We start from the raw sequence: 13,305 nt of genomic DNA, 5'->3' as shown, positions 1-13,305 counted from the left end.
AAAAAAAGCTCCAAAAAGTTAAAGAGATTCAGCTATTTCAGGAATGACTTCTTTCAGGGTTACTCTAATAGCCTCCAGCCTTGAGGCTCAGGGGCATGTGTGTGATTTCACACTTGCCCACATAGAATATGGTGTACTCAGGAGTGATTCTCCTCAAATTGAGCAACCACCTGAAATGGCCAGAAACATCTTTATGACTCATCAGCCTACTGATGTAGCTCATTTCTCCTAAATCAGACTGATTTCTTATAGGGATGACCTTTTTCACAACCTTTCCTGGATATATCTCGTTAAAACTCAATTTTACAGAACTAGTAAGTGAAAAACCCCAAACAAGTGTTCTTCTCTTATCCATGTCTCCACATATATAAAATCCACACAGATGCACTTACTATCCAAGAAAGTACTGAGGAGGGATTCAACTCTGGGCCAGCAGATCTGAAAAACTAGATTTAAAAGTATAGGTTTTGATATCATGTTGTTTTTGCCACTTTCTAGGTCCCTAGGAGATACCCTACTAATCTAAAAAGTCTTAACACTATTGTGGAGAACAAATTGAAACACTATGTTAAAAAGGACATCTAAATTCACTCTATGCACAACCAACAAACACAGTTGCCATACTGACTTTGGCTAATATATGTGTAAAATCCAAAGAAATTCCACAGGCCCCTGGTTTCCACTCTGACCAGTTCCATCATCTCCTCTCTTTTAATGGAGGTAATACAGACACTAGACTTGTGGTATAATACACATATAAGATAGAGTAACAATGGCATAATATAGTGTATAGTGAATCCATTAAATCAAGGCTAAAATCATACCTCCAGGCCTGTTTCTCAAAGATTTCCACATATGAAAGAGAGTACTCTTTGCCAGGGTTGAGTTAGCTCCTTTGAGAGCTTTTAAAAACAGAGTCGAGGTAGTTTATGTCTACAATTATAAACTAGCTACACAACTTGGCTTGTCTTGGATAATTTTGTTCCATTCACTTCAGTTAGGGATGATGAGAGATACGAAGATGATTCCTGGGACTACTTTCTATTCAGTTTGAAGTTAGTGGAAGATTGCCCTCTCTCCAACACAGTCGCTGATGAGAAGAATCTATTAAACAGATCTGCGTTGGTTTACACTGCAGACTGAATGGAGCATTAAATGACTGCATTAGTATGACTGCAGTGGGGGTAATGGTCGCCTCCAGTGAGTATATAATGTTGTAACAATACTCTCACATAGGTGCGATAATTGCTCAAGTGTCCTCATTTACTTGGTCACGAAATGGTACCCAGTATCTCCCCAGCAGATGCCCCCCACACCGCCCCTCACCCTAGTTTTATTTCCTCCCTCTTAGCAAGTGTAAACAGATGAGAAAAATATGTGCACTTCCAAAATGTCACCTATGTATCATGAAGCGGGGAGGGGGGGGCACTGCAAATCACTTGGAAACAGCTTCTACGAGGCATTTAGCGATACCGCCCATCAACACAGCTCAGACGCTCTTAATTTGATGACCCCGCCCGAACCCCTTCGGGCCTGGGCTGTAATTTTCCAAACAGCCACCCCTCATTTGCAAATAAAAGTTAAAATCAATCCACAGACACAGAATGCTGACTTCCTGCCACTCAATTTTACAAGGTTTCTCTTTGTAGAGCTGCCAGATTGTGACCGATAAAGGGGGAGGGGGGGATGAGAGGAGAGAGAGAATGAGAGAGAGCATGAGACAGAGAGAGAGGAGAGAGAGAGAAGAGAGATCACTTGCTTCCTTGCTTCCTAAGCAGGGATTTGCCTGCGATGCGCGGCGAGAGGACTGCGGCGGCTGATTTACACAGTTGGCGCGGAGGAGGGGCCGGGGGTGCGGGGGGGGAGGGGGTACAAGCTGGCGGAGGCTCCCGCGATGGGCTGATCTGGGGGCTCCCGAGCGCCTCTCCCTCTGTGCGCGATTTGGGGGCAGCAGCTGATGGATTTGCATTCGGGTTCCAGCTTGGCGTTTCCTATATTGCCTCCTAAAACCCGACCTGGAGCTCCCAGTTTAGGTGCAGACGTTGGTGAGTAACGTGTGATCCGATTTTAGTTATTTCCTAAGCCATTAAAGTGGCACTTTTAAAGCAGGTCAGTCTTAAAAGATGCCGCTGCCGCGAGCGTCTCCTTGGCCTGAAACGTTCCGCGGTCCCCTTCCCCGCCTCCCACCCTCTCCCGCTCGAGATGTGAGGGTGCTTGAATGGTGAGCTGTCAGGGGGGCTCACTCTCTGCCCGCTGGATCGCTTCACCTTCGTGCTTTGCCGGAGATTTCCCCCCGCCCCAATCGAAGTCGAATTTGGTGTGTACAGCCATACCGTTGTATTTGTATCCTTTTTTTACCTCCCCCCGCCCCCCCCCCCCCCCCCCGCTTCGCCGTCTGGCCAATGCTGGGATCTGGGATCTAGTCGCCCCCTTCCTGCCTCCTTCCCTCCCCTCCCCAACCCCTTCTCTCATCTACACACCACCCACCCCCCCACCCCCACTCCCACCTACCCAAAGGGTCAAGAGCAAAGACACCGGGAGAAGGCAAGGGCTAGTCCCATCTCCCCAGATTCAAGGAGGCCTTGGGCAGGGATTGCACTGAGTGACAACCTTTCAGGAAGCCAGAAAGAGAAAGAAAGAAAAATAAATAAATAAAACCCAGAGACCTAGCCAGGACTCTCGGGGACCACAAAGCTCGACGCTGAACCGAGAGTACCGAGATTTTAAGTGAGAGAACCGAGTCCTAGGACACTCGCGCTGCCTGCCTCCCATCGAGGGTACACAGAACTGTGATCGTGAGCTCCCTGTCACTGGTCTCGTCGCGCTAGGTGAGCGCCCGGCTCTCCCATTGGTATGCAGCGACCATTTCCCTTCGAGTCTCAAAGGTGGAAACATTTAAAAGGATTACAAGCGTGATTTGGTGGCCTTTCTGAAAGTTGGTAGACGGAGGGAGAGGAACTGCAAGCCTACGGCATAATGGATACAATTCAGCCGCCCAGAGAGTTTGCACCTCCCGCTGGGAAGCCCCTCGGAGCTCATCTCGGAGATCTAGAGCGCTCGGCGCGGATAGGTATTCGCCGCCATCCTTTCCTACTTTGCCTAATTGAGACCAGGATTTCTCGCTTGCAGGATGTGCATTGTAGAACAGAGTTTGACCTCGGTGGCTGCTGTTCGTTCACAGGTGCTAGGGGTTTGTTGCATTTTTGAACTGGATCATTTAGTTGTAAGGACAAAGATAGAAGGGAAGGTGCTGGAGACTCACATACCCCCAGACCCTTTCCTGGGGGAGGAAACTGTAAGTAACTCCAACAAATAGGCCAAGTGGCGGAGCGAAGGGCCCCTCCCCCAGTGGGTCGCTCGCTCGTGCGGTAAAAGAAGGAAAACGGCTTGGGGTTTTAATCATTTTCCATTTCTAAACATACCCATTGTGCGTTTTGCCTGGAGACAGCAGATTAGAAAAGGATCTGTAGAAGGCTCAGACCTCTTCAGAAAATGAATGATGCAGCATTTTAATTATTTGTTCTAGGAGAGATCGTTTTGCTTCCATATTGGAATATTTAATCTTAGATATGGAGAGATTAGTGGGCTCGGAGATCGGGCAAAGGGGAGGGGGAGAGAGGAAGGGGACACAGTGGGGAGAAAGGGCTTCTTGTCCTCCCCGTGGACAAATGATGCCCGGCGCTCCCAGCAGGAAGCGGGCGACAACGGGCTTCAGGGCCCTTCATCCTCTAACTTTTGGGGCTCTTCCTATCACTCAGACACGCTATACGGAGATAAAGGAAAGGGAAGGGGTGAAATAGCCTTTAGGACATGGACCAAACCAAGAACTTGAGGGGATGTAGTTAAGGAGAGCATGGAGGACGATTGCAGAGATGGTCATTTACCATCATCGAGAGGCTCAGGGAAGCCTCCCTGTTGTTACCCATCGATTTCATCGCATCATGGGTTCCGATATGATCCGTGAAACAGTCACCGCCTCTGCACGTTGGGTACCAAAGGTGGTGTGTGCGGCGGAGGAGAGGGTAGGTTGGCAGCTGGTGAAGGAGATGGGATCGCTCTGGTTCTGAGCTCAGGCTGTGGGTGATGGTCTGTTCGGCGGGGACATGAGAAATAGGGTGGGTCTGGAATATTAAGCGTGTACATATAGTGTTAGAGAATCTTGCCTGCCTGCTTACTAAGTCTGTGATCGTGGTTTCCAATCTTAGCTACTCTGGAGCGGTGGACACTTGTGCGGTCATTTTAAATGCAAAATATCATGGGAATCTCCTAATGACTGACTCTTAAGGAATGTTTTCTTGCATTAAGTGACTGACATATATTTAAAATGGGGAGAACTGATAACATGAGTTGTGTGGTTTTTCCTTAAAGTTTGGTTTTGTAAAAAGCGCCTTAAGAGAAAGCCATCTCTACCCGCTAACTTTGAGTCCTTGGGCAGTTGAGGTTCAATCCAATTCTTTAGCGGCCAGAAAGTCCCTCCCTTCCCCAGGAGCTGGGGGGGGGGGGGGGGACACAGGGCAATCGATGCCATTACAGTTCCCGCTAACTAGACACGCTTGCTGCACACTTCCCTCTCTCCAGTTTCCCCACTAAGCTGAATTTCCTCCCAGCAGGTAGGACTGTAGAACCGTCAGTTGAGCCTTCTTAGAAGGTTCGTGTGATCTGGTGGCCCCTCTTCACTGCAACGTCTTCGCTCAATCACCCCCACCCTCACGACTCCCTACCTTCCTCTTCCCCAAAATATCATGGAGAAACATTTGGACCAAAAACAGCATGTGGGGGGGGGGGAGGCAGGGAGGAGTGAGGAATGAGGAGGGCCGAGGGGGGGGCAGAAATATATATATATATCCTGAAATGCTGCCCCCTATCCCCGCGAGGTCTTTCCCAGTGGAAGAAAGTGAAATGTGCCATTGTTACCAAGTGGTCTGCGTTGGCTTGTCTCTGTTTTTAAAAAGGTGGAAGCAAACACATGGCTGTTGAATCCAGGGGAAATCGAAGGCTTTGAGCTGCAGCACAACAAAAGGATTCCTGGTGCAAAGAGATCGAAGCAAAATGCAGGAGACACTCAGTCCAAGTCCCTCAGGCTGCCTGAGCTCTTATTCGGGACACCTAAGCAGAATCAGCTAGATCCAGCTCTTCTCTGGGGACCTGAATTTCCCTTTATCCCCGCCTTTGGAAGGGGAATGTCTGTGCTATGAAAAGGATAATTCCAAAGGATAATCTTGCTTTTCAACCAGTCTACACCAGAGAGACGAGCTTTGGAAACCAGAAGAGCAAACCAGTCAGATGATTTCCTTGAGAGTTAAAAACAGTATTTTTTTTTTTAAAGGGAAAAAATGCCTACACCCCTCCCCCTCCACCTTCCCCACCAAAGGAATGTTTCCTTTAGGTTGGCTTCTGCTTCCGTGTTTCTTATTTTGACAATTTGTTAAGTCGATCCCTTCACTACTTTTCTTGCCCCTTAAACACACACACACACACACACACACACACACACGCGCGCGCGCGCGCGCGCGCGCACACACACACACACACACACACACACACACTCTCTCTAGTCAGGGCTTCGTAGTGCACGCTCCCGACCCAAGCTAAGCGCGTTCCCCTTCTTGGAGCTCATTTTCGTGACGTGGAAAGCCGGATCCAGGGTTACAGCACATATTAAAAAAAAAAAAAAAAAAAAAAACCCAGCACAAGAGAAGTCCGAGATTCTGCACTGAGATTGAGCCTGCCTTCCTGCCTGCCTCCCTCCCGCCCTTCCTCCCAGTGCCCAATGATGTGCTGCCGGTACCCAGCGAGAGCAGCCACGGCGGCAGCGGCGGCGGCGGCGGCGGCGGCGGCGGCAGCGAAGCTGGAAGCCTGCAGCAGCCCCTTCTCCTCCCTCCTCTATTGAGTGTGCCAAGCGGCAGTTCTGCATTCTAAAGAAGCCCATTGAAAGGCCCATTGCATTCCCAGCACGTCTCAAGCTTGCTGCTTGTATTTTTTCTCTTCGTCTCCCCCACCCACCCCCTCTATCCCCCTTTGCTTCAGCTTCAGCAAAAGGAAGGGAGGGAGAAAGAGAATCCTTAAACTCAAGCTTTTTTTTTTTTTCCTTCCAATGTTAAAAACTTAAAAAAAAAAAAAAAACCTCCTGCAAAATAGGTAAGTCAAAGACATCTGGAGCCTTTCCTACCTAAATCTCAGGGACCTCAGAAACAAGAAAAACATTTTAAATTGGTGAAGAAATAAGTAGATTTTAATATTTTATAAGGGAGACAGGGAAGACTAACTGATACTGCAATGTAGCCTCATCTGCTTTCTGTCTCTCTCTCTCTCTTTTTTTTTTTTCATATAATTGTTTCTAAAAATTGAGTATTGCATGCCTGAGGCAGATTTCTCTTTGCTTTCTCATGGGTCTTCCTTTCCTTACAGCTGTGTACATTATATGCAAGTTGAATGTGAAGATTTATTCTTTTCACTCTCCCTGTAAATTATATCATTGTGTTTTCGAAGGGTTGGCAAAATATTTCCTTAATGTATGTATCTTATGTGTGGAGAGAAAATATATGCTAAAAATTCGGGTTTATTTTTGATTAAAAATAATTATTCCAATTTGATATTTCAGTGACTCAGAAAGGGCAATCTAATAAAACTGCATTAATATAATTTATTTAGGTACGCATTTCCATATATTGATGATATAAGGCAAGGAAAGAGAGCCATGGAGGAAGGCTCTGTATTATTAGAATAGTACACAGTATTTGTTTCTTCTGATTGGAAAAGAATGATGTCTTTCTTTGAAATGTATTTCATGTGATAGATCAATTATCAGCAGGTAAGAATTGAGGTTTCCACCCTTTCTTGCCTTTAACTACCCAACTGTCTTCTAACCAGCCACCTGCCCGTCCAGCTTTTCACAGGACTCCTCAGCTGATATTGAAGGCACAGATACACATTCCAAACTAAGCTCTGCAAGTGTTTTAATACAGACACTCCCAGGCTCAGCATCCTTTAGCTGTCATTATCTCTAACTCTGATGACTGCACAGGGCCTTTCTTCAGAAAGGCTAATCACTCCTAAAGGGTTTAAATAGCCAAATGATACACTTGTGTAAACATTATTTAATTAAAGGAGATGTTAAAAATCTGTGCTTGGGCAAAATAGGGTGGGGGGATAATGTGATACTGAGCATACACTATAATTAAGTACACTGTGATCATCTCTGAAGAGAAATCTTAAGTTTTCCAGAGATACCCAACATCGTATACATCTCAACATCTGATACTGGGCAATGAGCTCATACTTCATCACACTCTAATCTAATAAATTTGTGGTATGCCATGGCTTTTTATGAGTAGAAGCCTATAGTTTAAAGAATACTTATTTCCTGTCAGAATCCCAATCAGTTCTATGATGGGCACCTCTGAAATCAATGCGAATTTTAACAGGCAAACAGGTGTAATGGCCAAATTACTGCCATTATTACTGAATCTGCCTATATCTAAAAGACATCCCTGTATACCAGTCCCTTGATTGCTATAGGAGGCAATGAAGGCTGCTGTTGTTGGTATGATATGCTCTTTACCAAGTATGGCTTGGTTCAGGAAAAATGCATTGCATGGCACAATATTTCAGAGTCACCCAAGTTTAAATACAGGACATATTAAGCAGGTTGATAGATCATTTCGAGTGCCAGTTCGACAATTACTAAAGTTTTGTATTACTCTTAAAAAGCTCCAAATGTAGGAGTCAATTAGAATAGTGCATATGAGTGAGTAAAGGCTAAAATCTGCATCTTTATTTCTGTTGCAGTTTTGTAATCAACTACGAACGATGAAATCTTCCATAGCTGAGATGTTTCACAGAGGGAGGATGTTGTGGATAATTCTTCTAAGCACAATTGCTCTAGGATGGACTACCCCGATTCCCCTGATAGAGGACTCAGAGGAAATAGATGAGCCCTGTTTTGATCCATGCTACTGTGAAGTTAAAGAAAGCCTCTTTCATATACATTGTGACAGTAAAGGATTTACAAATATTAGTCAGATTACTGAGTTCTGGTCAAGACCTTTTAAACTGTATCTGCAAAGGAATTCAATGAGGAAATTGTACACCAACAGTTTTCTTCATTTGAATAATGCTGTGTCCATTAACCTTGGGAACAATGCATTGCAGGACATTCAATCAGGAGCTTTCAATGGTCTTAAGATCTTAAAGAGGTTATATCTACATGAGAACAAACTAGACATCTTCAGAAATGACACCTTCCTTGGCTTGGAAAGTCTGGAATATCTGCAGGCAGATTACAACGTCATTAAACGTATTGAGAGTGGGGCATTTCGGAACCTAAGTAAATTGAGAGTTCTGATTTTAAATGATAATCTCATCCCCATGCTTCCAACCAATTTATTTAAGGCTGTCTCCTTAACCCATCTGGACCTACGTGGAAATAGGTTAAAGGTTCTTTTTTACCGAGGAATGCTAGACCACATTGGCAGAAGCCTGATGGAGCTCCAGCTGGAAGAAAATCCCTGGAACTGTACATGTGAGATTGTGCAGCTAAAGAGTTGGCTGGAACGCATTCCTTACACCGCCCTGGTGGGAGACATCACCTGTGAGACCCCCTTCCATTTCCATGGAAAGGATCTGCGAGAAATCAGGAAGACAGAACTCTGCCCCTTGTTGTCTGACTCTGAGGTGGAGGCTAGTTTGGGGATTCCCCACTTGTCATCAAGCAAGGAGAATGCATGGCCGACTAAGCCTTCCTCAATGTTGTCCTCTGTCCATTTCACTGCTTCTTCTGTTGAATACAAGTCCTCAAATAAACAGCCCAAGCCTACCAAACAGCCCCGAACACCAAGGCCACCCTCTACATCCCAAGCTTTATACCCTGGTCCAAACCAACCTCCCATTGCTCCTTACCAGACCAGACCACCCATTCCCATTATATGTCCTACTGGGTGTACCTGTAATTTGCACATCAACGACCTTGGCTTGACTGTCAACTGCAAAGAGCGAGGATTTAATAACATTTCTGAACTTCTTCCAAGGCCATTGAATGCCAAGAAACTTTACCTGAGTAGCAATCTGATTCAGAAAATATACCGTTCTGATTTTTGGAATTTCTCCTCCTTGGATCTCTTGCATCTGGGGAACAATCGTATTTCTTATGTCCAGGATGGGGCCTTCATCAACCTGCCCAACCTAAAGAGCCTCTTTCTCAATGGCAACGATATTGAGAAGCTGACACCAGGCATGTTCCGAGGACTACAGAGTTTGCACTACTTGTACTTTGAGTTCAATGTCATCCGAGAAATCCAGCCTGCAGCCTTCAGCCTCATGCCCAACTTGAAGCTGCTATTCCTCAACAATAACTTGCTGAGGACCCTCCCGACAGATGCCTTTGCAGGCACATCCCTGGCCCGGCTCAACCTGAGAAAGAACTACTTCCTCTATCTTCCTGTGGCTGGCGTCCTAGAACACTTGAATGCCATTGTCCAGATAGACCTCAATGAGAATCCTTGGGACTGTACCTGTGACCTGGTCCCCTTCAAACAGTGGATTGAAACCATCAGCTCAGTCAGCGTGGTGGGTGATGTGCTTTGCAGGAGCCCTGAGAACCTCACCCACCGCGATGTGCGCACCATTGAGCTGGAAGTTCTCTGCCCAGAGATGCTGCACGTCCCACCAGCTGGAGCATCCCCAGCCCAGCCTGGAGAGTCTCACCTTGCTGGGGGGCCAACGAGTGCATCACCTTACGAGTTCTCTCCCCCCGGGGGCCCTGTGCCACTTTCTGTGTTGATTCTCAGCCTGCTGGTTCTTTTCTTTTCAGCAGTCTTTGTTGCTGCAGGCCTCTTTGCCTACGTGCTCCGACGGCGCCGGAAGAAGCTGCCCTTTAGGAGCAAGCGACAAGAAGGGGTGGACCTTACTGGCATCCAGATGCAATGCCACCGGCTGTTTGAGGATGGTGGGGGTGGTGGAGGTGGAAGTGGAGGTGGGGGCCGAGCAACTATTTCGTCCCCAGAGAAGGCCCCTCCTGTGGGCCACGTATATGAGTACATCCCCCACCCAGTGACCCAAATGTGCAACAACCCCATCTATAAGCCTCGTGAGGAGGAGGAGGTGGCTGTTTCATCAGTCCAGGAGTCAGGGAGTGCAGAACGAGGGGGTCCTGGGACACAGCCACCAGGAGTAGGTGAGGTTCTCCTAGGAAGTGAGCAGTTTGCGGAGACACCCAAGGAGAACCACAGCAACTACCGGACCTTGCTGGAAAAAGAAAAGGAGTGGGCCCTGGCAGTGTCCAGCTCCCAGCTCAACACCATAGTGACGGTGAATCATCATCACCCTCACCCTCACCACCCAGCAGTTGGTGGGGTTTCTGGGGTAGTTGCGGGAACTGGGGGAGACTTGGCTGGGTTCCGCCACCATGAGAAGAATGGTGGGGTGGTGCTGTTTCCTCCTGGGGGAGGCTGTGGCGGTGGAAGTATGCTCCTAGACCGAGAGAGGCCACAGCCAGCCCCCTGCACAGTGGGATTCGTGGATTGTCTCTATGGCACAGTGCCCAAATTAAAGGAACTGCACGTCCACCCTCCTGGCATGCAATATCCAGACTTACAGCAGGACGCCAGGCTCAAAGAAACCCTTCTCTTCTCGGCTGGAAAGGGCTTCACAGACCACCAAACCCAAAAAAGTGATTACCTCGAGTTAAGGGCCAAACTTCAAACCAAGCCGGATTACCTCGAAGTCCTGGAGAAGACAACATACAGGTTCTAACGAAAAAAGAAAAATAAATTAGTGCTTTTTTTTTTCAAAAGAAAAGGAAAATAAAAGAAATACCCCTTGCTCCCTTTACACTTGTCCCAATAACTCCATTCTCACAAACTTCCCTGCCCTGAACAGGACTGAAACCGCATGATAACTAGAAAATACAGATGTATGCTCTCCCCTCTCAGATGTGATTTGGAGGAAGGGCCATACTCAGATCATTAATCAATGAAGTGCCTTCGCAGACTTTTGCCAGCAAATGTTATCATTATTTTTTTATACTGAAACTTGAGACTTTGACTGTGCCATGTATAAGGTATATTGGGGATCGTTGTATTGATCCTAATTAAGTAAAATTCAACGTCTTTTTATTTTCAGTAATTTTTTTTAGTTGTAGTTTCGTTTGACAGGGAGGGGGGAAAACAAATTGACATTTGTGGCTTTCTTTCCTCTTCCCATCATGGCACAGATTCTGTACATGTATTAACAATGCAGTTTGCTGCATGCCTGGAAACTGCAAGACGGGGAGGGAGGGGGCGGGTCTTGCTTGAATGTTCTCACCCACTCTTTTTTCTGTCACACACATACCCACATGCAAATCACCAATCGCTGCACACCATTAGGTCCCTAAACCTGCAGCCTCTTCCTTCTGGTACAGGTACACACACATGCAGACGTATAAACCTGCACATGCATACACACGCACGCACACACACACACACACACACACACACACAAAACACACACAAACATACACACCCCATTCCCTTTTAACACTATCTAATTATTTCGGGTTTGATCCATTCCTCTCCTCTTCATAGCTTCACCTTCCCTTCACCCCTAGTGTACAGCTCTCGCCTACCACCCTGGGAAAGGTCATATTCTAGGTTGGATCCTAATGAAGTGGAGGCCTGGTTTAACAGCCAGAGGCACATACCTAGGGATGAGCATCCTCTTTGTGACACTTCATCCTGATGCCAAGAGTTTTTGGAGACCATCTGCACTTTCTTATATATATATAAATATATATATAATATTAAAAAAATAAAAAAGCAACTGGGTATATATCACTAACAGCTTTGTAGGAAGCACTTTTAATGTTTTCTCTCACACACAAAGATTCAAAAGAAATGTGCATATATTTATTCTGTAATTTCAGTGATTATAAATTGTAAAGGTAATGTTTAATCATTGTATAGTGATTATGCGTCTGGTATAGCTTTCCTAATAAAGAGTTTTTGAAAAATATAATACATTATATATAGAGGACACCAAGCTTGGACCTGAAACCACAGCTATGCCGTGCCTTTTGTGCTCCCAATTTTTTGAACCTTTCTTTTACTTGTTATACAGAAAGCTGGTTTATTAATAGGTTTGATGCACTGTGATGTTGATAAATCTTATAACCCACCACCCCCATCACATGCCAGGATACAGTCGGGACTTAAAAAAATCTGATTTATATAGTTCACTTTTATTTTTGTCTTGAATTATGAATCTCAAACTCACTACCCCAGTGACGCACCGGTTTTCCTAGGCAGGCTGTGACTGGGGGAAAATAGAGTAACTAGATTGCTAAGAAGTATAGGATTATATAGAGGAGGCAATCAAGGATCCATGCACCTTAAAATAGTAAATGGAGAAAGAAAAAGGAAAGTGAAATTGCTATTTTTAAAAACATGAACCAGAATATCACACACACACACACACACACACACACACACAAACACACATGCACACACAATCAAATCTAAGGCCTTGTAGCCAATTTGACTGTCAGAATGCTGTTATCTGTACAAGTGGTCACTGCTATATTTAGTTACTTGGTTTTTTCAGCCACTACTGCAACTGGTCCCAGTCTTGCTTGAACTAAGACAGGAGATGCTGAATGAGGTTTTCTTTCTGTATGATATTCAACTGTATGATGTTTAAAATTAATTTCACAATAACCCAAGTTATTATCCATTTGCATGTGAGCGAAACCAAAGAAAATTGGATTTTTAAGGTGCCAGTGTCTTGTTTGTGGAGGAAACTAAACTGATAAAAAGAAACCTGAGTTTTGAGGCAGGCACTTATCTCATTACGCCAGTAGAGGGCAGCAGAGCTTCAGAGATTCACAGACCCTGTTGCTGCAGAATTACGCAGAGGGGCCAGTATTCTGTTAGTTTTCTCAAGCTGCTCTTAGTAGAAATTATCATTATGTGTGGAATGTAATTCACCACAAGTCACTAATGCCTTACATCACTTTGTTTTTTTTCCATTAAAAAAGACCAGCAGCTTCTAAAGCTGTGTGACTGATATAAAAACTAAGGCATTGCACTTAAAAAAGCCCCATGAATGTCTAGAAAAACATGTTTATAAGTATCTATCTCTTGATTAGTTATGTATGGGTATCAACACAGGTATACCTAAAAATAAAATTTAAAAAAAACCCACATATATCAATACAAAAATGCAACTTTTCAGGGCTGCCTTGCATTTGGCACATTGTACCTAAAACTTTTGTCTTCCATTATTTGAGGTACAGTGGAATTACGGCAGATGAAGGAAAACATGATTCACCGT

The 13,305-nt window shown here is 45.4% G+C and overlaps 1 protein-coding gene across 4 annotated transcripts; it reads left to right on the top strand.

The window, feature by feature from the left end:
- Window positions 1-1,895: 1,895 nt before the first annotated feature.
- On the top strand, window positions 1,896-13,068 carry SLITRK3 (SLIT and NTRK like family member 3). Of its 4 annotated transcripts, none has more exons than XM_040480668.1 (3): window positions 1,896-2,045; window positions 4,953-6,138; window positions 7,789-13,068. In XM_040480668.1, the coding sequence occupies exon 3, from the start codon at window positions 7,810-7,812 to the stop codon at window positions 10,747-10,749; it is 2,940 nt and encodes a 979-aa protein (XP_040336602.1). In that variant the 5' UTR covers window positions 1,896-2,045; window positions 4,953-6,138; window positions 7,789-7,809; the 3' UTR covers window positions 10,750-13,068. The 4 variants fall into 4 exon arrangements, with proteins under 4 accessions (XP_040336602.1, XP_040336598.1, XP_040336601.1 ...); XM_040480667.1 differs by lacking the exon at window positions 1,896-2,045 and adding an exon at window positions 2,397-3,070; XM_040480664.1 differs by lacking the exon at window positions 4,953-6,138.
- The last annotated feature ends 237 nt before the right edge of the window (window positions 13,069-13,305 follow it).

The sequence above is a fragment of the Herpailurus yagouaroundi genome, unplaced genomic scaffold, assembly GCF_014898765.1.
Source record: "Herpailurus yagouaroundi ecotype Mexico unplaced genomic scaffold, PumYag 159, whole genome shotgun sequence".
Taxonomy (NCBI): domain Eukaryota; kingdom Metazoa; phylum Chordata; class Mammalia; order Carnivora; family Felidae; genus Herpailurus; species Herpailurus yagouaroundi.
This window is presented reverse-complemented; position numbering and strand designations above follow the sequence as displayed.